The sequence below is a fragment of the Poecilia reticulata genome, chromosome 17 (assembly GCF_904066995.2).
Source record: "Poecilia reticulata chromosome 17, P_reticulata-male-v2, whole genome shotgun sequence".
NCBI classification, from domain to species: domain Eukaryota; kingdom Metazoa; phylum Chordata; class Actinopteri; order Cyprinodontiformes; family Poeciliidae; genus Poecilia; species Poecilia reticulata.
In genome coordinates, this window is record NC_088846.1 from 17,780,546 (window position 1) to 17,801,674 (window position 21,129).

General features: G+C 38.9%; 1 protein-coding gene across 5 annotated transcripts in view; it reads right to left on the minus strand.

Annotated features, from left to right (window-relative positions):
- Positions 1-1,621: 1,621 nt before the first annotated feature.
- Positions 1,622-21,129, minus strand: part of cacna1eb (calcium channel, voltage-dependent, R type, alpha 1E subunit b) — a 64,103-nt gene continuing 44,595 nt past the window's right edge. For 2 of the 5 annotated variants that reach the window (XM_008434231.3, XM_081598341.1), the window contains 28 exons: positions 19,230-20,015; positions 18,408-18,670; positions 18,074-18,200; positions 17,858-17,987; positions 16,483-16,542; positions 16,263-16,369; positions 15,153-15,249; positions 14,893-15,053; positions 13,817-13,954; positions 13,396-13,597; positions 13,160-13,324; positions 12,971-13,081; positions 12,765-12,845; positions 12,372-12,494; positions 12,200-12,265; positions 11,970-12,061; positions 11,683-11,857; positions 11,441-11,568; positions 10,788-10,884; positions 10,507-10,612; positions 10,298-10,405; positions 10,109-10,209; positions 9,115-9,221; positions 8,910-9,009; positions 6,967-7,071; positions 6,447-6,582; positions 4,328-4,476; positions 1,622-3,490 (listed from right to left, as the gene is read on the minus strand). In XM_008434231.3, the coding sequence (XP_008432453.2) occupies positions 2,966-3,490; positions 4,328-4,476; positions 6,447-6,582; positions 6,967-7,071; positions 8,910-9,009; positions 9,115-9,221; positions 10,109-10,209; positions 10,298-10,405; positions 10,507-10,612; positions 10,788-10,884; positions 11,441-11,568; positions 11,683-11,857; positions 11,970-12,061; positions 12,200-12,265; positions 12,372-12,494; positions 12,765-12,845; positions 12,971-13,081; positions 13,160-13,324; positions 13,396-13,597; positions 13,817-13,954; positions 14,893-15,053; positions 15,153-15,249; positions 16,263-16,369; positions 16,483-16,542; positions 17,858-17,987; positions 18,074-18,200; positions 18,408-18,670; positions 19,230-20,015 (4,546 nt within the window). In that variant the 3' untranslated portion in view covers positions 1,622-2,965. The remainder of the gene's footprint in view (positions 3,491-4,327; positions 4,477-6,446; positions 6,583-6,966; positions 7,072-8,909; positions 9,010-9,114; positions 9,222-10,108; positions 10,210-10,297; positions 10,406-10,506; positions 10,613-10,787; positions 10,885-11,440; positions 11,569-11,682; positions 11,858-11,969; positions 12,062-12,199; positions 12,266-12,371; positions 12,495-12,764; positions 12,846-12,970; positions 13,082-13,159; positions 13,325-13,395; positions 13,598-13,816; positions 13,955-14,892; positions 15,054-15,152; positions 15,250-16,262; positions 16,370-16,482; positions 16,543-17,857; positions 17,988-18,073; positions 18,201-18,407; positions 18,671-19,229; positions 20,016-21,129) is intronic. The other 3 variants (XM_081598338.1, XM_081598340.1, XM_081598339.1) reach the window with 3 other exon arrangements.

Sequence of the window (21,129 nt, forward strand, 5' to 3'; positions counted from 1 at the left end):
TTATTTCCTCAGATTTGTTTTGTTCTGTCCCAGAATTTGGGGACCATAAAAATAACTTAAATCTGACAAAAAGTTAGTTTTCCTCCTCACATCTCTATCATTGAAGCTGGTTGCAAAAAAAAAAAAAAAAACTCACCTATTTTAATCCCTCACAAGTAATCTACATGTTTAAGATGTTAAGTAAACCCTACTGTGAAAAAAATTTAAACTTAAACGTTTTGTATTCTAGTTTTAGAGAATTCTTCTTTTGAGTATTTCAACTTCCATAAGTTGAAATAGAACTCATAAAGTCCATTTTTGACTTATTGTGTAATTTTTTTTTAAGACAACACATAAAATTTAAAAAATGTCTCATTTCTGCTGCTGTTTTAAACTGTTGATTAGAAAATATTATTTACTGAGGGAAGGTTTGTTATGAAAAGCTTTAAAAAAATATTCAGTGAACAAAGAGTCTGTAGCAGTTCTCAAACTTTCCAGCTTTTGACAGTCAAAATAACGACATAAGAGGATTTTGACAACAACTCTTGGCAGGATCTAAAAGGTTCTCTTTGTACTATTTCTATGCTGAATTTATTGACTTGAATTTTACTCTGAACAGTTGTCTTCTATTGTCTTCTTGTGTTTTATGCACTAAAATAGATTTTATTGTTGACTTAACTGGTATGGTAATTTTTACTAAGTTTTACTACATATATTATTTTCAACAAAAAAAAAAAAAGCACATAAACAGATGAGGCATATCTACAAAGCTACTTGCAAAACCAGCTGCCACCAACCAACATAGCCTTCTTCCCCAAGGATGTTTGTCTTTTGAACTCCTTACGGCTGTGGTCTCAAACTTCAGCTCTCCAGCGCCGGTGTTCTACAACTTTCAGTTGTCTCTCTGCTTCAGCACACCTGGCTCCAACAGAGCTCATTAGCAGAGCTCTCCGGAGCTCTACTGCATGCAGTTTAGCCACTGAATTCCAGTGTGTAGGACAAGAAACACATCTAAAAGTTCCAGGACACCAGAACCTGAGGATTTGAGTTTGAGACGACTGTCAGTGATACTTTTCCATTGTCTGAAAGGTATTAAATTGCCTCTTTATGAGTCTGCTCATAAAAAGGCAACCCTCCATTGACAAACAGAATAGGCATATAATAACTATAACAACTTTTCTCTATGAAAAAAACTGAATTGGCTGTACATTCACATATATGTATATATTTTTTACATATATGTATATATTTTTTGTGTCTTTTCCTTTAATTCTTCAAAAGTTTAAATATTTATACTTATTGTTTATGTGTTGTTAACATTTTAAACTAAAAGCAAATCTCTTGTTTGGGCTAATTCTTCTTCTTCTTCTTCTTTACTATTAATGCATTACTCTTCTTAGTATCAATATGTGCCACAGTTTGCATTTGAAAATCACTAATTAAGTTTTTTTCTGTAGTTCCCTCTATGCATGAATATCACCTTCCTTTGTAGACATTGTTACATATTTATATCAAAAATCTAATGTTTTGATATTAATATGGATAAAAGCATGCAGATAAACATAATAAGCAGAAAGTCTCCAACTCTGAGATTACTTGACTTAATAAAAGGGTAAAAATGACAAGACTTCAAATAACAATGGCCATTTGAGTACACCTTTACTCGTATATACAGCTATTGTACACATACGAACCCACAGAGTATTTGCATTCCTGGAACTTAAAGTAAAATCTTTTGGTTAAGAGAGCTTCAATAATTTCACCTATTTGTCAGGCAAATAAAACAATACACAACCTTAATATGAATATTTCCAAAGATTCCATCTTTAAAGCTTGCCAGCAAAGATAATTATTTTTCCCTTTTTTAAAATGTTATAAACAGCATCTTTTCTCTGTACATTATTTGCAAATGCATTAGAGTAATGTGTATTTTTTGAAGCAAAATGTGTCATGATGTACCTGCAAAGTTTCTATAGTTCATGTTTCACGCTCTTCATGTAGTGCGCACAATCATAGATGGAGATCAGTTTTGTGATCATTATGTGGTAAAACTGCACTCTCAATTATTCTGAGATGCTTTAATGCTCAGAAATTGAAGAAAAGCATTTCCTCATTTTTCACCGTGACAAATTTCTGCTCTGCATGTTATGCAATGTTAGTTTTCTGCCACAGTCTTTTTGCCAAAAAAGTTCAGAGTTTAAAGGGATTGAGAAATAAAAATGATGTAAAACTGACCAAAGTTAGAGATCCGAGGTGTGATGATTGCATGATTTAATAATTATATTAAGTGAAATCACAAACGAATCATTCTATGACATTCTATTACTTTTAACCATATCCCAGATTTGTGAACTTACAATGCTTAAATACCAGAAAAGAAAAATGAAGAGGGGAAATTAGACTGTTGACCTCTGCACATTCATTCATACAGTAAAAAAAATCCAGCATTATTAGTATATCTCTTATTATTAATATATCACTGCCTGGAAAAGTATCAGATTGCCTCTTTATGATGGCTTGTTGCACTGACCTGTTCTAATACATGGCAATGGTGAGATGATCAGGATTTATTTACAGAAAAAATATAACAAAACATAGTTACATATTCACACACCCCACAGATAAATACCTTTTAGAGCAACACAGAATCTTTTAAAAACATCTTCAGAAATGAAAATACCTATTGACACAAATGGCATGACCTGGTCCATTGTTTTCAGTCATTTTCTTTACTCAGTGACAACTTGAGATGCATTATTACTCTGTATCATCAAGTACAAATCAGGAAATAGACCTTATTGATTGTCAGTGTTCTTTGTAAGTTGGCATCTACAGTTTCAGGAAGTTTTAAGGTCTTTTGTCATTTTAGGTATTTGCCCGACATCCAGAGGGCTCACAACCTTGACAAGGCAAAGAAAAAAAAAGAGACTCATTGACTTTCATTTCAAGGGTGCCGATGTCCTCGTCCATGCTGTGTGTCCCGACCCTAGCACCTGTCGTCCTCCTCTGTGTCGCTGAGGGGGTCGCAGCCTGCAGCGGAGGCCGTCTGCATCAGACGCTTCCTAAAGTGTCCGTTGGGGACCTGCCAGCCGGTCCGCCAGCGTGGGTGGGCTGAGCCAATGGTGTTTGAGCGTCCCAGGCTGCAGGCCACGGCCGCCTCGAAGGTCAATGTCTCCATGGGACCAGAGGGATCCGGGCTGTGGTCGTCTTCTTGTGAAGCCAGGAAAGGCTCTGAGGGGTAGCGTCGAGGCGGGGACGCGTTTATGTCAAGCTGACTCCGCCTCCCTCCCGCAGCTCCTTCTTGGGTCTCCCATGAGGTCTTGCTCCGTCTTGTCGTCTCTGGGCTGCCTTGTTCATCATCATCCTCTCCGGCAGAGGCTTGTGTGCGACACACAAGAGGGGAATAGGAGATGTGAGGGCGAGATCGGGTTGGGGTTTGTGAGAGAGGTCGTCGGCCGCTGGGTGTGCTGGACTCTGAGGTGGACGGTACTGGGCTGTCTGAGCTGTTACCCTGAAATAAGAAAAATTACAATCAGTTAATCCAGTAGCTACTCTTGACTTTTCATTCACATCAATTTACAGGACCTTTAAAAATGTGATATACAGACACAAAGTAGTGAATAATTGTAAATTTATTGACAGTTTTGAATGTTAAGACAATAAAAGGCACTAGAAGGCCTTTTAGACTGCTATTTAAAAGGAAACTGCAAATGAAGACCTGGTTGTGTTTCATTCAGGCTGCAAAAGAGCAAGAGAGAGTAAGACTGTCAGAAAACAAGTTTTACTAAAACTGTCAAAGTAGACATTTCAACCACATTTCCATGTACTAAGTGGTTGAAATGTTTAGTCTATAACTGGTTATGTTTATAAAATAATACAACTACTCTTTCTCACACAGCATATCACCTTTTCTTCAATACATATAATTAGTGACCACCTATGGCAGAAATAATAAGAATACAGTGCAATAAGAATAAACGATTACATTTAAAAAGACTACAAAATTACATTTTCTTAATTAAGACAGGCATATGCTTTCTTATGAGACCAATGTTTCTTGCTTTTACACTGAGATACAGCGACTCTCTTTTCCAAATCTTTGTCCTAGCAGTTTGAAAGTGATTCTACTCTTAGAAATGCTACTGTTAGTACGTTGACTAATTCTAGCTACGTCCCCCACTGGTCACTGAAACTGGTCAACAGACATGATGTGGTTGGGTAAAGAGCCATTATTGAGACTGTCAATATACAAGGTAACATGCTAAAGTAGCAGAAAAGTTTGATAGTATATATAAAAAAAAACACCTTATTTGGTTGTTTGGCATCTAGATGTGTATATTTTACTCACCTGTTTATCCTGGGGAAGGGCTTGTTCTACGCTGGAGGAACGTGAGGGTTGCAAGCTTCTTTCCTCTGAGTTACAGCGAGACGTGTCTGGAGACAGCAGGTGACAATGCTCCTTGGAACGACCTCGCTCTCTGTGCTCAGACCGTGACACTGGTACATAACATAAATGTGCACATTTAATAAAAATAATAACACTGAAAGCATTTTCTTTTATTAGTACCTACTACTACTCTATATTGTATTGAACAACAACTAGGCTATACATCAGTGGTCCCCAAACTACGGCCCGCGGGCCGGATCCGGCCCACCTCCACATTTGGTCCGGCCCCCTGAACAATACCAGAGAGCGTTCAGATTTTTTTCATATACTGTATTTTCCGGACTATAAGCCGCTTATATGAAAATTTTTCTTCAACCACCAGGGAGCTCTTTAGCAGGAAGTGAATCATTGGAAGTCAAAATTGGAAATAAAAGAAGAAAGCGCCCATTAAAATGGAATTAGGTTTTAATAGGGAATTGAAATTTGAGAATGTTGTTGATCAGTTAAATAGCATTGAGGGGAAAAAGAAGATTTTTCGGGTTTTTTTAAACAATACTGGGATCATTATGAGAATTTGAGGCATAGATATTAGGATCCAGTGGATGGCAGTAGTGCAACAATAATGGATGCAAGCTGCCGTTGAAATCTGAAGAAGAAGAAGAAGAAAGCGCCCATTTTCATTTAGCACATGCTAGTAGCAGACACGAAGGATCAGCACTTTTACTGTTACAGTTACCGTTTGGAAACTACTGTAATCAGTTCAGTTAAATCTAAACTTGGCATATTCAATTGACCTGTTATGACTCAAATTTTGGGTGTCTGCCCCCCTCTGCTGCTGCATCGTTGTGGAAAACCTGGCAGAGATATCTGCGGCAGGCGCGGAGCTGTAGTTACGTTTCCTCAATGGAATATATACTAGTCAGTCTTTCAGCCATTGGGATTGACAATGGCTGTTTCACTCACGGTTTAGCCGATGTGCTTCCTGGGTAAAAATCAAAAGACAAACGCCCTCCCCCCCCCCACAGGAAAAAGTTTGGGGACCTCTGTTATGCATAGTGACAAAAATGCCCTGTTTATCAAATTGCCAGCCGATTAACCCTTGTGGGAGTGATGTTGTTTCATCAATTACATAGTTATTCCCTCCTATGTTAGATCTCAATATCCCAAGTACTTACAATATATTAAAAAGGACGACAAAAACTGCATTTAAACGCATAAATCTTTGGTATTTGAATTAATGTTTGCTCATTTGCTTAATACAATATATGACATATTTATATATTTTAATTTGAAATGGTATGCTACTATTAAAGATGATTCCTTTTTCTTTCCAGGTCCAGACACACTGTAATACAAACATACTTTATGTGTTTTCCAGGGACATATAGGCACTTTGCAGACAATTCAAGTAACTGCATTACCTTCAGGTATGTAAACCATTATTGTGTAGCTTCGATTATAGGTTGGTAAGGTGTTAGAACGCTTTTGAACATTGATATTATCACATTCAATTTTTTATAACGACTTCTTCTATCGTGAAAATTTGATGGTTTTAAAAACGTTGGAGGATGTTTAAATATATCTGTCCTTGACAAGGCTCAGTTTAAAAGTCATCACTCCAGGGTTACACATCAGTGCCAACACATCACACTCTATTTCTCCTACCACATAAATTATATGAAGCTCCTATCTTCCCTTTGCTGGAGCAGCATTCTAGATGTCTCAGGAATGCAGAAGGACTTAAAGGGTTTGAATTTTAAAACCTGACATCATGTTAGAAGAAAAAAAAAACTAAACAAAGAAGATCACATGAGATGTGTGAAGCTCCACTCCTAATAAGATAACCTGTCATGCAGTCTATTGTGATCATTTGACTTTAGCATGACAGTTGAAACTCCTTTGTTCTATTTCTAACAACGCTGTCTATGCACATTAAATCCATAGCCTTTTTTTTTTTCAAAGTCACGCTGAGAGCTTTAAAAAAAAAGATAGCAAGTTTATACTTTTCTGCTTGTGAGACAAAATTTGTATTCATAACTTGGACAGAGCATAGTCAAGAACACACAAAAACGTGACTAACCAGCAGCCTTGTAGCTTTTATGTCGAGGTCGGTACACTCTCTCAGGGCTTTTCTCCTCCTCCCAGAGACCGTTTACACGTTGATCTGCAACCGTGGAGACTGAACGCTTCATGGAGCCACCTTTAGCCTCTTCCTGCTTGTATGTGACCACAAACAAAAACAACGGTAGATTTAGAAAATACCAAACTCCATCCCATGATTTAGGAAAAAACAGAAAGTAGTAAGTTTTCATGCATTTATTGGTGCAAAAGTGCAGCGAATCCTTTGGTTTAGCTTGCTCTATTTTGGGGATGAAAGTCATAACAAGTTTAGCCATCAGCATTCAAGGATGACACCCCGACAGCTCATTGAACCTCAGTCAACTTCTGAAAGCAGCAAATTTCGCAACCAAATTCTTCTGTATTTAAAACAGACAAACCGTGCACATAGAGAAAAACCCGAGCACTTTGGCTTAAGAGCCCATGCAGCCATGGAAGCCAAGATCCAGCCAGGGAGCCATGTCATGGAAGATTTTGAATACCTGCAACTCTACGGCCAGACGCGGCATAGAGGAGGCCCGCACGCAAAGGCCTCTCCCAAGTGGAAGCTCCAATGGGACTTTAATGCCCCAAATGCACTCGCCCACCTATGTGAGTACAGAAATTAGACAGGAGGGCAAGGAAAGACAGGGCACCGATCACGTCTCTGACAGCACTGCCTCTCCTATGCAGAGGCCCAGCTCAAAGAAGAGAAGGTCAAACAAACCATTTCATCACTGAGGGCCGCCTCAGCCACAATCTCCATAGAAACCATTTCAGCCTAACACAAACATGTTAATAGCTGAAAAGTTAGATTTAGTGAGGAGAGGGAAAAATGAGAAAGTGAGGCTATGAAAGAGAAGAGCAGAGTAGAGTGAAGAAGGACAAGAATGTACAGAGAAAGAGATTTTCAGCACATAGCAAAAGTATTAGTGTATCTGAAATGTTTGTCACATTACAGCCACAAAGGTCAAGGAGATTCATGTAGTAGAAAAACCGCATACAAGTAGAGGGAGAAAAATGATGCATGGAGGGTTTTCACATCTTTTCCTCAATTAACATTTTTGGTATATGGCGAAGAATTTTTCAGCTCCCTGCATCAATACTTTCCAGAATCATCTTTTGCTACAGCTACATCTGCAAACATTGCATATTGTCACCTTCCTAAGATAATGGTCTAATTTTTGAAAACCCAATGAAAACAAATTACCCCTTTTTGTTGCCAAAAGATGATTTAGGCAAAAAAAAAAAAGAGTCACTTTTGGCAAAAAATTACTTAGGCCATTATTTTAGGAAGATGGGAATATCTTGCCCATCCTTTATTGCCAAATATATCAGTATATTAATAAAAAACAATTGTCTCCTTCTATTATCTGTAAATATCAACTTCTCAGAACTCAAATCCAAAAGAAAGCTGTTTTTTGGATTTGTGTCTAGACTTTGACTGGGACCTTATCCCTAAAAATTCTCTGCAGCCCATTCAAAGCTACCTTGGACCTCTTGGCTGTCTCTGAGTAATGCTTTCCTTTCCCATCTTGTCATTTCAGGTGAACAGAAATATCTTGGTAGGTTTGCAGTTACTTTAAACTTTCTCCACAACTTGAGCCCCTGACCTATCTGCTGTATTCCTTGGTTTTTATGAATGCTGTTTGTGTTCACTAACGTTCTTTAGCAAATGTCTGGGGACTGAAAAGAACAGCTGTATTTATACTATGATTAATTTACACACAGATGGACTATTTGCTATTTAGATAATCTCCGAAGGAAATTATGCACTCAAGTCAGAATAACGAGACCTGAATAAAAATGGATGCCACACTGTTGGATATTTTTGAAAACTACACACCATAGTATTCAAAAATGAGTTGAGTGTAGGTAAGTCTGGGACTCACCTCTGTTACTTAAAATCCCAATTGAAATACATTTAATTTTTAATTTGTAAAGTGGCAACATGGGATAAAGTTCAAGGAGTAGAAATATTTTTGCCAGACGCTGTGTGTCTCGGCTTGGAAGAGCAATATGTCATGGAAGATCAAATCCTAAAAGTCAGACAACATCTGTCAAGAGGGACAAATGCATTCCTCTGGAAATTTAAATGAAAGTATGTCAGAGTATTTTGATATCATTCGACTGGCAGGGAGTGTAGACCAGCACATCCAGTCAGTAAAGACCCAGCAACACACCAACAACGGGACAGTCTGTCTCCTATATTGCAACCTGCTAAAGGCGAAGACACAGGAGCACAAAAAGCAGCGTTGCAGTGCTCTGCAAGGCACTGAAACATCTGTGACCGCTTATGTATGCCACAAACATTTTCACCCAAAATAAAAAATCACATAAAGTTACATACTGTTTTTTTTTTCCTTCTTTGAATTGTATATTTAAAGCAATTTCATTAATTATTCGTTTAAAAAGTGGTGGTGGTTGCATCTGTCCTCTGTCTCACCACATTCTGCTGCTGACCGGCATCAGTGTCTGAGCTTATGGGCGGCAAAAATAGCTCCTGGGGTGAGATAGGACTCAAAGCCACAAAGCCCCCTCTGGTTCTATACGGGAGACAGGAATAGGGGGGAATAAATTCAGAAAGCAAACACATGCGGCAGTGCTCCACACATCCTGCACATATGTTTTTCAAACATTTGCAGACTCACAGGGCCGAACCCGCGCTGTGAGCCATCATGGGCAGTGGAGTGGTGTTGGACAGAATGTCCTCAGGTAGGGTGGAGGCGTCCAGACGTTTAAACATTAAGTTGCTTTTCTGAAACAAGACACAAAAATATGCATGACAGCTCAAATACAGGTCACAACTTTATAAATAACTTAGTTAAGATTTTGTTTCTTCACATCTTTAGAGCCATGACCAATTGCTGAAGAATGATGTGAGCCACAGAATCCCACCCAGTGGAATTTATAATAAATTTAACTTAAACTTATTTTATTTCCGTACAGTTGTATATTTTTTCTCTCTCAATTTTGCCGAATGCCAGAACAATAAGAGAAAGAGAACATTTTTCTTACATTCTTCAAAGTCAGGCATTTTCACACAAGATTACTGCAAGATTACTATGCCTATAAATAATTTAGAAAGCCTAGGCATAATGCCATGTAAAACTTTTGATAGTTACTGATAGTTAATTCACAACATTTGAGTTGAGTGTAGGTACAACTTGAATGCATTTCAGAGCAAGACCTCAAACAGACGAATCAAATAAAATGGACTACAATATCACAAAGAGAATTGTGGGTCACCATGGAAAAATAAGAAAACAATGAAAAACATAAGGAAGGTGTATTCAAAAATGCAGAATGAAAGAAAGGAATATATATGGAACAACATAAAAAAGTAAGACACACAAGAAAAGGAAAGAAACAATAAAAGTCATCAGGGATGAGGGATTAGGAGATGAGGTAAGAAAGAAGGAGCAAAGGAAAAAAAATGGAAAGATAAAAGGAAAAAAGGTAAGGACATTTGGACCAGAAGATGAAAGAAAGTCATTTTTACATTCCTGACTTTTCAGAACTTTAAGGAAACCCTGTGACTTTATGAAGTAAAAAGCAAAGAAAAGGAAAATGCAAATATAACAAAAAAAAATCTCACTCTCCATAGAAGGTGCAACAGAGTTCACAGAAACATGCTGTGCTGACCTGAGCTTCCAGCTGTTGCCTCAGCTTTTTTGCTTTGTTCTGTTTGAAGTAGTCCATTATCATCATTGAAGCATAGATCTTCCCCACTGTCATGTCGGTATCTGTGGGAGCAGCGGACAAACTTCATTAAGCCTCACCTCTGGTCTCTTAGTGGCAGATGGAAAAATGCCGCCACAGTTAGAGGCTGACCTTTGTTGATAGGAACCAGGAGATCCAAGGTCTTCTGCGGCAGGTAAGGCCAAATGATGCTGATCTCCTTCTGTAGCTCAGCATCCAGAGCAATGCGGTCCTCCCCCCCTGAGACAATATATACTTTGTACATTCTGATCTTTTTTTATTATTATTATTCATTTGATGTATACTCATGAATTACTATAATAACTAACAGTGACTCTGACCTCGAGCTATTTTGATATCCAAAGCTGTGCGAATCAGTGACATTAGAGTTGAAGTGAAGTGGACAGACATGTCCTCATCCACGGGCATGTTCATCAACACCAACCTCTAAAGAAGACAAAAAGGGGAAATAAAATTATTTTGTAAAAAACCATAGCAATTGAACAAAAACAGTCTGATTTCTATTGCCTCAAATCCAAAAACAGTTTACATTTACACATTTTTTTTAGTTATTCAATCTCTTCTATGTTTCAGACAAAAACAATGATTATGTTTTTATTACCTTGTAGGCGATCTTAGCGGGACATTTTTTACCCAAGCCCAGAGGCGGAGACATGTGTGTCAACATCTCGTACATAGCTGTGTAGTGAATACGCCCACTTTAGAAAACACAACAGAGACAGAGAGCGCAGAAAGTGGATAGATTAATGAGAAGCACAAGGTTTATTATTAATATATTCAATATTTTCTTTTTTCAGATACAACAGCACAATGTACTGAATGACTGTAAAGTGGGAGAAAAATAATAAATGGTTTTCAATTTTTTTGTCCAAATACTAATCTAAAACGTAACCTTTGTGAAACTTTTGCTCATTTTTCAAAGGAGAATAGCTAAAACTCATTCAGATTGAGACATTAACCATATTTTGAAAGCTTACCACAGATTTCCAATTAAGGTAGATTTAGGTCTGGGCCATTCTTACACATAAATGTGTTTTGATCTAAATTATCAATGAAAGCTTTTACTGTTTATGTCCGCTGCATAAACTTTATCAACTGAGTACTTTACCAAGGTAATTATAAGATTGCAGGTAATTTGAAGCTTTGACATTTCATGTTCTTTGACTGCCCTCTGCTGGTTACAGAGAAAAATACCACTGATCTGGTTCACAAATCGAAATGCAAAGCAGTAGCAAAAATGAGGCCAATTCTCACCATGCCAGTCTATCATACTCGCCCCATATGCGAACAAATTCATCCAGATGATGAGGGCCCAGAATAGAAGAGTCTCGTGTCAGATACTCAAAGTTATCCATGATCACAGCCACAAATAGATTCAGCATCTAAAAAAAAAAAGACACAAAGAACTGAGATGAAAGCACTGGTCAGGTGAAAGAAAAAGAAAATATTGCTAAAACATTGTATTTTATTATTATTATTTTTTTGTTCATTCTGACCAGAAAAGAGCTGAAGAAGATGAAGGAGACAAAGTAGCAATAAGCGAAGTCAGTCCCACACCCACCCTCGTGGTCTGGAGACATGGTGAGGGGGGCAATGGAGGGATCTGGTTCACACTCCTGTCCGGACAGACAGGAGAGCATAATCTCCTGCCAGGACTCCCCTGTTGCACTCCTGGTGTTTAAAACACAAACGGTTTTAAGCACACTAAGCAACATTTTAGAAAATCTTTAGCTTAAATTGACAATGGTTGCAATCTTTTCTGGTATTTCTTGGTGCAGCTCACCTGAACAGAAGCATAAGTGCACTGAAAAAGGTCTTAAAGTTGTTGTGCTGATTGATGTGACTCTCATCATTCAGCTTGATGTTTCCGAACACCTGCAGAACACCCAAAACATCAGGGATTCAAATGCTTATCAAACGACAGCAAAGTGCGCTAAAACCTAAATACATCAGTTTGCACTAACTTTTCTTGTAAGTTCCTGGAACTTATTTCAATGGTAGCAATAATATTACCTGCATTCCAATTATGGCATAGATGAAGAAAAGCATGGCGATGAGAAGGCAGACATACGGTAGAGCCTGTCAGAGAGGAAAGAAAATATAGATGCTGATTTTTGTTATAATATCACCACACAAACTAACAGACTAAGTAACTTGAATAAATAATAGTGGAAAACTTTCAGACCTTAAAGGACTGTACGAATGTCCAAAGCAGAATGCGGATAGTGTAGCCCTGTCTCAGCAGCTTGATCAGCCTGGCTGTCCGAAAAAGCTTCAGGAAACTCATGTTGATGGTGGTGTTCACCGACTGGGACCACCGTATGAGTCGATTAGAGGGAGGGTGATGCAGTCAGAGAGGGACAGAGTGGCAGGCGGGCAGCAGTGACAGGATGTAAATCACAGATGGTAAAATTCAACACAACATGACCCAAATCAGCGCTGGAGGCAGAGACCATCACACACACACACAAGAAAACTCGCAAACATTTGATGCTGCATTCGGAACTTCCGGCTCTTTGTATTTATTTTTAAGGTCTGCAACCTTTAAGCGTCGATTGTCATTCGGGTAACGGCTTACCTGCAAGTCCACAATTATTTCCGTGATGCTGCCAAGAACAGTGATAAAGTCAAAAATGTTCCAAGTGTCTCGAAAGTAGTTCTGCATAGAAAAAAATAAAAAAATGTCATATTAATTTGATGTTTTTATTCAAATGCATTACAGGAACAAAAACTGGTTTCTTAATCCCCTGAGTTGGGGGCTTTTCTTCTGACGTTCACACTTACCACTAATCCAAAAGCCATTATCTTCAGTATACACTCCATGGAGAACAGCACTGTGAAGGCTGTGTTTAGGTGCTTCAGGACAGCATCGTACGCTGTTGGGGCGGAGTGGTACTAAAAAGAAAGAAAGATATTACTATAATGGTATCTCAAAGGGTTTCCGAAAATAAAATTACAGAGAAACTGGTTTACCTTCATCATGAGAACAACTGTGTTCAGGGCGATCATAACAAGCACCGTGTACTCAAAAGAAGGCGATGCCACAAAGTGCCAGAGTCTGTACTGGAAGGTTTGTCTGTTCTGGGGCATGTAGCGGGTCATCGGCTTGGCGCTGATGGCAAAGTCAATGCAGGCCCTCTGACAGGGAGGAATTGAACAGCATAAACACCAGCTATGCCTTAAATGACACTGACAATCGCTGTTCATACCTCATTCTTCTCCAGACTGCACTCCTGAATCATCTTATCGCCCTGCTCCTGGAAGGTGATGATGATAAGAGCCACAAAGATGTTGACGAAGAAGAACGGAAAGACCACAAAGTAGACCACGTAGAAGACGGACATTTCCATCCGGTTCCCGCGACTTGGCCCCATGTTCTCCTCTGTGACATCGGTGGAGTGTTGAAGGACCCTGGAGCACAAAAAAAAGAAAAACATTATACTTCCTGTTCCCACTCATGAACAATAAAATACAGATTCATGGCTCATTCACAGGTCAGCCCTCACCTATAATTAAGACATATTGAGACAGGTTCCCTAACTCATCCATGAAAAGATAATCTCTGTTATGCTTCAGAGCTTTAACGATAAATATAAACCATCCGAAGATTTAACTTAAATGTAAACTCACTGAGGCCACCCTTCCCCAGTCGACACAGTGAAAAGCGTGAGCAGGGCCCAGCAGACGTTGTCGTAGTGAAACTCGTGTCTCCTCCACTCTCTTCTCTTGACCTCTTTCTTGTCTCTGCTGTAGTCAATGTAGAAGCCTCTGCAGGGACCAGAGCAGACTGGAGGTCATCATTTCCCTTTAATCACCTATGAAACCTGCAACTTAATAAACGGTACTGAAGCTTTGGTTACATGCGAATGTTCACCGTCATAAACATTGATAGAGTAATTTAAATAATCCTGTGGAGTATTGTTGACTTAAATCCAACTTATTTGTAAAAAGGCTATTTAGGAACGTCACGTTTTCTTGCAGGTAGTGAGAAAAATCTCATGTCAGACTAATTTAAACTCTTCTGCTCAGAAATATCTGTGAAACCTGGATTTAGCTCTTAGCGTGATGCATGATGGTCCAGTCCCTAAGCAAGAGATCTGGAGCTAAAAATGGGCAAAAGGTCAAAAATATTTCTTGACATTATCAAATCTGCAGCCATTTATGCAAGCACTGAAAGGTACAGTATTGAATGTCTTTGTGGCCTCAAATTTTGAGAGAACTTTAATGCTTAGTAAGTGGCTAGCATATTATAGGATTTCCTGCCTTGAAAATGCTTGAGTAAGCATTTGTAGCTTTAATGTGTGCCAGTGTTTTGTCTTGCTCTTTAATAAAACCACAACTGATTTTACACTGTAATACAGAAACCCATCACAAATTGCCTGTCAATATATCTGCCATAAGCTACCGTCAGGTTGTAATCCTAACATTTTAAGACAAGAAAGGCATGACTCCTCTTGTAATGTGAAAAAATACATTTCCCAAAATGTCAAAAAAAAAAATTACTGTAACCACCTTTCTGACAACAGAAAAACAGATTTTGTCTCTTCATTTTCAGGTTCTGTGTCGACAGTTCCCCTCTTACACAGCATGGAAGGACATGCTGATCGAGGCTGACAACATGTAGGAGGGTTTTGCTGATATATGCGGTGCATACCTACTCAGAACACTAATGTGAGTCTGAGAGAACAGATCGGATGCTTATTTACCGACATTCCTTTTCTGTTTTCATGGAGCTGTCAGTGCAAAAGAAGAACTTCCCCTTAAAGAGCTGGACCGCGATGACAGCAAAGATGAACATAAAGAGCTGATACACAATGAGGATGTTGAAGACGTTCTTCAGAGACGTGACCACACAGTCGAAAACAGCCTGTGGAGGAGAAAGACAAGAGGGAGGCAAAGTAAATAAAATCTGTCAGAAGCCTGTGAAACAACATCAAAAAGCAAGTTTCTCATATCTTGATCGGACCTTGAGCTTAGGAAGCCTCTTGATGGTTTTAAGAGGTCGCAGAACTCTCAGAACTCGGAGGGACTTTATTGTCTTGATGTCTCGGCCCTTGTTGTTTCTGTTGACGTTAAAATAAGGTATTAAGGAGCACAGATCTACAGTCCAGCTTGACCATGAAGACATGACATAAGTAGTGAGAGCAAAATGTCAGTGAATTAAGAGAAAAAACACACACAATGTAGCAAAGAACTTCATGTTTGAGAGAAAGGCAAACATGAGGAGTAAAATTCTGATTCTGTGTCTATCTATCTATCTATCTATCTATCTATCTATCTATCTATCTATCTATCTATCTATCTATCTATCTATCTATCTATCTATCTATCTATCTATCTATCTATCTATCTATCTATCTATCTATCTATCTATCTATCTATCTATCTATCTATCTATCTATCTGTCTATCTGTCTGTCTGTCTGTCTGTCTGTCTGTCTGTCTGTCTGTCTGTCTGTCTGTCTGTCTGTCTGTACTTATTCACATTTTATACTCCTAATAAATGCCTGACTCTTTGAGTGACGTGTAAAATATAATATAGTAAGAAAATCACAAAACTAAAGAGAAAGCAAAGATCAGGATGCATGGAAACGAGAGAAATATGTAAAAGATTTATGGGAGATGTTCACATGTAAAAAATTTTACCCCATCACATTCCTGGTTGCCCCAACAGTCATAAAATCCACAGGAACAACAGAGAAAAAAAAAATTCAGGGATAAAAAAAAGGTTACATCACATCCATATTAACAACAGAGAAATTAACATACAGTAAAACTTCAACAAATTGCACAACGGGGGGTTAGTTAATTAGTTTGTGAATTATCTGTCACATGCAAGCCATGAAAGAAAACAGAAAAAAAAGTTACACCAAAATCCATCTTCTCCTCTTAAAGTCCTGCAGTGAAACTTAAAACTGAGTTACACACTCCAAAAGCTCGCAGGTGTCTCGGTACGTGCAGCTTGTGACTTCAGGAAAGGACGCTTATAAAAGTAAGTACTGCATGCTCTCAAACTTATGAGCTGCGGTGAGTCAGTCATTAGTCATAGGAAAAGGCTGAATTGCATTGTGACTCACGTTAGAGCAAAGGCGATCAGAGCTCCCACCACTACAATGAAGTCCAGGAGGTTCCACATGTCTCGGAAATAGGAGCCATCATGCAGAATGAGACCCTGGTCTATCATCTGGAGGCCAAAAATATATGCATGCAGAAAAAATGTTTTACAACAAAACATGTTGCAAAATGTCTTAAGTATAAAATTGAAATGGGAATGGGAAAATTGCCTCAGTCACCTACCTTTATGATCATTTCAAAGGTGAACACTCCAGTGAAGACGTAATCAAAATATCGCAGCACCTGTACGGTTTGAAAAAGGCATTTAACCAAACTTCTCCATAGTAGATCAAATCTACTTTAGACTTATTCACCAGGTACTACACACTTGTTACCCAGTACTTAAGAGTGGTGACCAAACCAAAATACCTCAGGACAAGACTCACCAGGACGGACCAGCTCATTGGGGAATGCTATCAAAATCAGCCTGAATCAACTAAGCAGATACAATTATAGACACATATACAAAAAATACTGATATTTTTAGTTCTGTCAGGATCTGAGTCTGTTGAATCACCTCACTCATACAATATTCACCAAAACAAATCACAAAATATCAGTTGTTTGGCTTAATAACAACCACACTGATTACCTAAAGTGCAGCAGTAATGTAGAGCAACGCTACCATTAAGCTGCGTGACTCATGAGACCAATTTATAAGAGGAAAAATCAGCATCAGAGCAACAAACTGGTTTTAAACCGTACGCCAAACTCAGTGCATCAAAATGTCTTTCTACTATTGCTGAGAAAATTCTCATGAATTCACAATGGATTTGGAGCACTGCTCTATCCGGACGTATAAAGAAGACGAATGTGTGCTTACTCTGGACACTTTCCATGACACCGTGAAAAGGGAAAAGTTGTGAAAAACAAACTGCACAGCGATTCGCCAGGCAGAGCTGCTGATTCTCACCTTGCATGTGCGTGAAAGCCAAATGTGTCATGACACATTGTTGCTGACTGTGTTATGTCAACTACAGATCCAACCTGACAGTCGCACTGAGCTAAAATGTCATCTTCGGTAATTTACTACAAGAAAGCGCGAGGTTGCAATCATCATTTAAGGGTGTTCTAACAATATCTTCAGGTTGTCCATGATACAATGGAAAGAATAAAGTTTCTTAGACTTTATTCATATTCTACAGTTCAAATACGTTTTCTTTTGATATTAGGAAAGTAATATAAAAAGTACTTTAGCGTCAAGTTTAATTATATAGAATATTTTTAAACAACTTCAGTTGGCTGAATTGCTTCACAATACCATCCACAATCATAAAGAGGTAAATAGAATTTCAAATAATTATTTAGGGTGTCATACATAATCAATCACAGGCCAGATAAAAATAGATGAATGGTGTGAGAGGTAAGCTATTCCACAATGTTTGGGCAGCCAGTGTGAATATTATGAGCTTTGATCACGGAATTATGAACTAACTGAATCTGAACACCTTCATCTATCCATTTATTTTATTCCAGTCACATATATTTATGTTTACACACATTTTTAATTAACCAGAATAAACCCAAAATTAGTAACAGCCATCAACAGTTCACATACCTTGTTTCTGTCTGAGCTTGTGCACACGGGGTCCTCCGCTGCCAACGCGATGCTACTCGCCACAATCACGAGGAGGATGGTCATTTCAAAGTAGCGAAGATTGACCACATAGTGACAGATCCTCCTAATGCTGTGGAGCAACAAGAGGCAGGATGCTGACTGGATGCATGCAAAAATTCAAGATGAACGATTTAAAGGATATTTGTGGTATTTTACGGGTTGGAGGCTTTGAAGATGAACATGCTGTCAGGCGCTACGGCTTTAGGAGGCATCGGCGGTTCCTCATCCTCTGTTTCCTCCTCTTTCTCATCAGACTGGTACGCCTCCAACTCTTTGCTGTTCTCTAAAATAACCCACAATGTGAGAGAAGACCAAGAGGTGGAAGTGAGTTTTTTTTTTTTATGGACAGCTAAGACAAAAAATATTAACCAAAAAAAGACTAGTAGCTACTAAATTTAGAATTCAGAAACACCTACACCTGGTGGTACTATTTTTATGATGCCATGTTTAATGCAGTATGACTGCAGGGGGAAAGGAAACACAGGTCTACCTGTGCCAGGAGTGAGCTCCAGAAGGGGCTGTGAAGACATTTCAATGGCCACGCTTCCCTCCGGGTTGGACTTATCACGCTTGATGGATATCTTGCGTTTCTCCGCCTCGATGGTACTCACGGTGTACTCTTTTCCCTCTAAAGCAGGGTCCGTTGACATGTTCTGGCTCAGGAATTCGTACTGATTCCTGCAGCCACCCTCTCCCTGCTTTGACCTGGTGCACTGCGGAGGGTCAGGAATGTCGCTGCTGGGTACCGCATCTCTATTTCATCGTAGAAAAAATATTTCAAAACATAAAAAGGCAAAAAATAAAAAAATACCACAATATTTTATCATAAAGGAACTTTTTAAAAGTTTAAGTAAATGAACTAGAAGTTCATGCTTTCTTTGTTTTTGTTCCTCTTGATCAAGGGTGAATTTTGCACTTTAAACAACAGATTAAAGTAAAATAAGCTGGGGTCTAGCAGTTGCATCAGTTGGAATGAACAATAATGAGTACAGAAAAAGATAACAGAGATGTTGATTTAACTTTGGACAATTCTGATGTCACTTTTTAGACTGTGCAAACAAGAAGAGTTAAAGAGCTTTATGTCATGTTATATGAGAAGACTACATGCCAACCAAATAGCAAAAAACGATGGGTCTGATGATTTGATGAGAAGAATTGTTTTTCAAAGTGAGATTTTTTTTTATGCAGCTGAATAAATGTCAATAAACATGGCTAAAACAAAGCAATTTTAGCAGAGAAGTAGCAATAACTTTGTGGAAGAATAAAACTTTGAATAAAAAAGTAAAGGAATATTTCACAGGAACTTCCCTACCTTCTGCACTCTTCACCGACTTCTGCGTATGGATTGACAATGCATGTTCCATCATCTTCCTCCATCTGTGCATTGTTCTGTTGTCCTCCCTCTCCTTCAGCTCTCTCACTCTCTTCTCTGTCTTCCTTCTCCTCTCTCTCATCAATGGTCTTCCTCTCTTGACTAAGCGACCGTCTGATATGTAGAACTTCACGTGGGGTCTGTGTGCAGTCCAGACTCTTGGCTTCAACCCGGGCTTCTCGGTGACGGTGGCGCCTGTGCCGGGCTCCTTCTTCTGGCCCCTGACTGGACCTGAACTTCCGGGCCATGCGGTGCCTCCCACCGCCGGCGGTCCGGTGGTTTGCTCCTGCTGTTTTCTCCTCGCTCAAATTGACGAGAGGCTCAGCAGCTGGAGGCTCCGGCATTGGAATAGAGACAGACATCGGGGGCTCAGGTAGGGGCATCTTCACTGACATGGGAGACTCGGGCAGGTGAGCCGGGCTGGTCTCTGAGGAGATGGCGGGGACATGTTTGGGAATGGTGGGAGTCTCATTGTTGTCCTCTGTGGGATTGCCAAACAGCTCCTCTCTGCTTGCTATTTGACGACGTTTGCGTAGCTGGTTGGCTCTCTGCTCCCACACGGACATGTTAACTTTTCTTCTCCTCTCCCGGCGGTTAGCAAAGGGCCTGGTGCCGTTAAGGGGCTGCTCATCTGGAGCCCCCGCTGCACAGTCAGGTTCCTCTGGGAAATTGGGCCGCCCTCTATGGATTGCACGTTTTCTGTATAGGTAGGGCCTTCTTCTGCCACTAAAACATCACAACACAAAACACACCTAAATATGGGGGCAGTAACCTGTTCCATACAGACAGATTTAGTGACAAGAAACAAACATACAAAGATCCATTTGGCAAACCAGCTATTTAATCAGAAAATGTTGGGAAAAAAATTAAATAAAAATTGCACAAAAAAAAGGGAAAACTGTCTCTATAAATTAATAATGTCTGCTAAATCTTAACAGAAAATATTCCCATGGAACAATGTGCGAAAAAACATCCAAAAAATGAACAATAATACCTGGAAGGAAGGGACAGATCAGAGGTTGGAAAAAAAGGAGAACAAAACCCACAACGACAAAAAAGAAAATGCGTGGGATTAAAGTGCAAACATTGTGTAACATCTACAAAATAATCTCAGGAATCGATTAGGGAACTTAAAGAAAGGTCTGTGTGACAGGGATGCATTCAGTTATACTTACTGGTGTTCTGATTCTTTTGTTGTCCGATGAGTGGTCATTTGAAAACAAGACATTAGTGGTTTACAACGTACACTGAACTTCTGATGTGGCACAGAACAAAACGAGAACATGGGAAGCAGAAATGGAAGAGGTCATCTGGAGAACATTAAATGTTGTAAAGATTTTTCTAACCGTAAACACAGGTCCCTTCCAGCAAATTAGGATAGCTTCAAAACGTATGTTTATTTTGGTTCCATGCCATGTTGCTCTGATGGAGTAACAAGCAATTACTGAGTGCATATAATCTGCTGTATCTGAAAGTCATTTAAGATGATATTTCTGTATTGTAGCATCCTTTTGCTGTTGGTCTTATGAATCTAATTTTTTGGAGAAGCTGAGTTTTCAGTTTTCATCTGCAGCTAGCAATTATCACCATCATCATAATCATCACCACCAACAAAAATAATAAAAATATACCACTCTGAGTAATGGATCAGTACACAATATTAACTTTGTATTGAATAACTGAAATATATATATATATTTTTTTTCTGTGATATTTAAATTTTATTAAGACATACTTGTGTCCGCATCAAAATAGGAGCTCAAAAATTGCCGAGTTGAGAAACATTATAAATCAAGTAATTTTGTTCAGTGCCACATAACAAGAATATAACAAGACAACA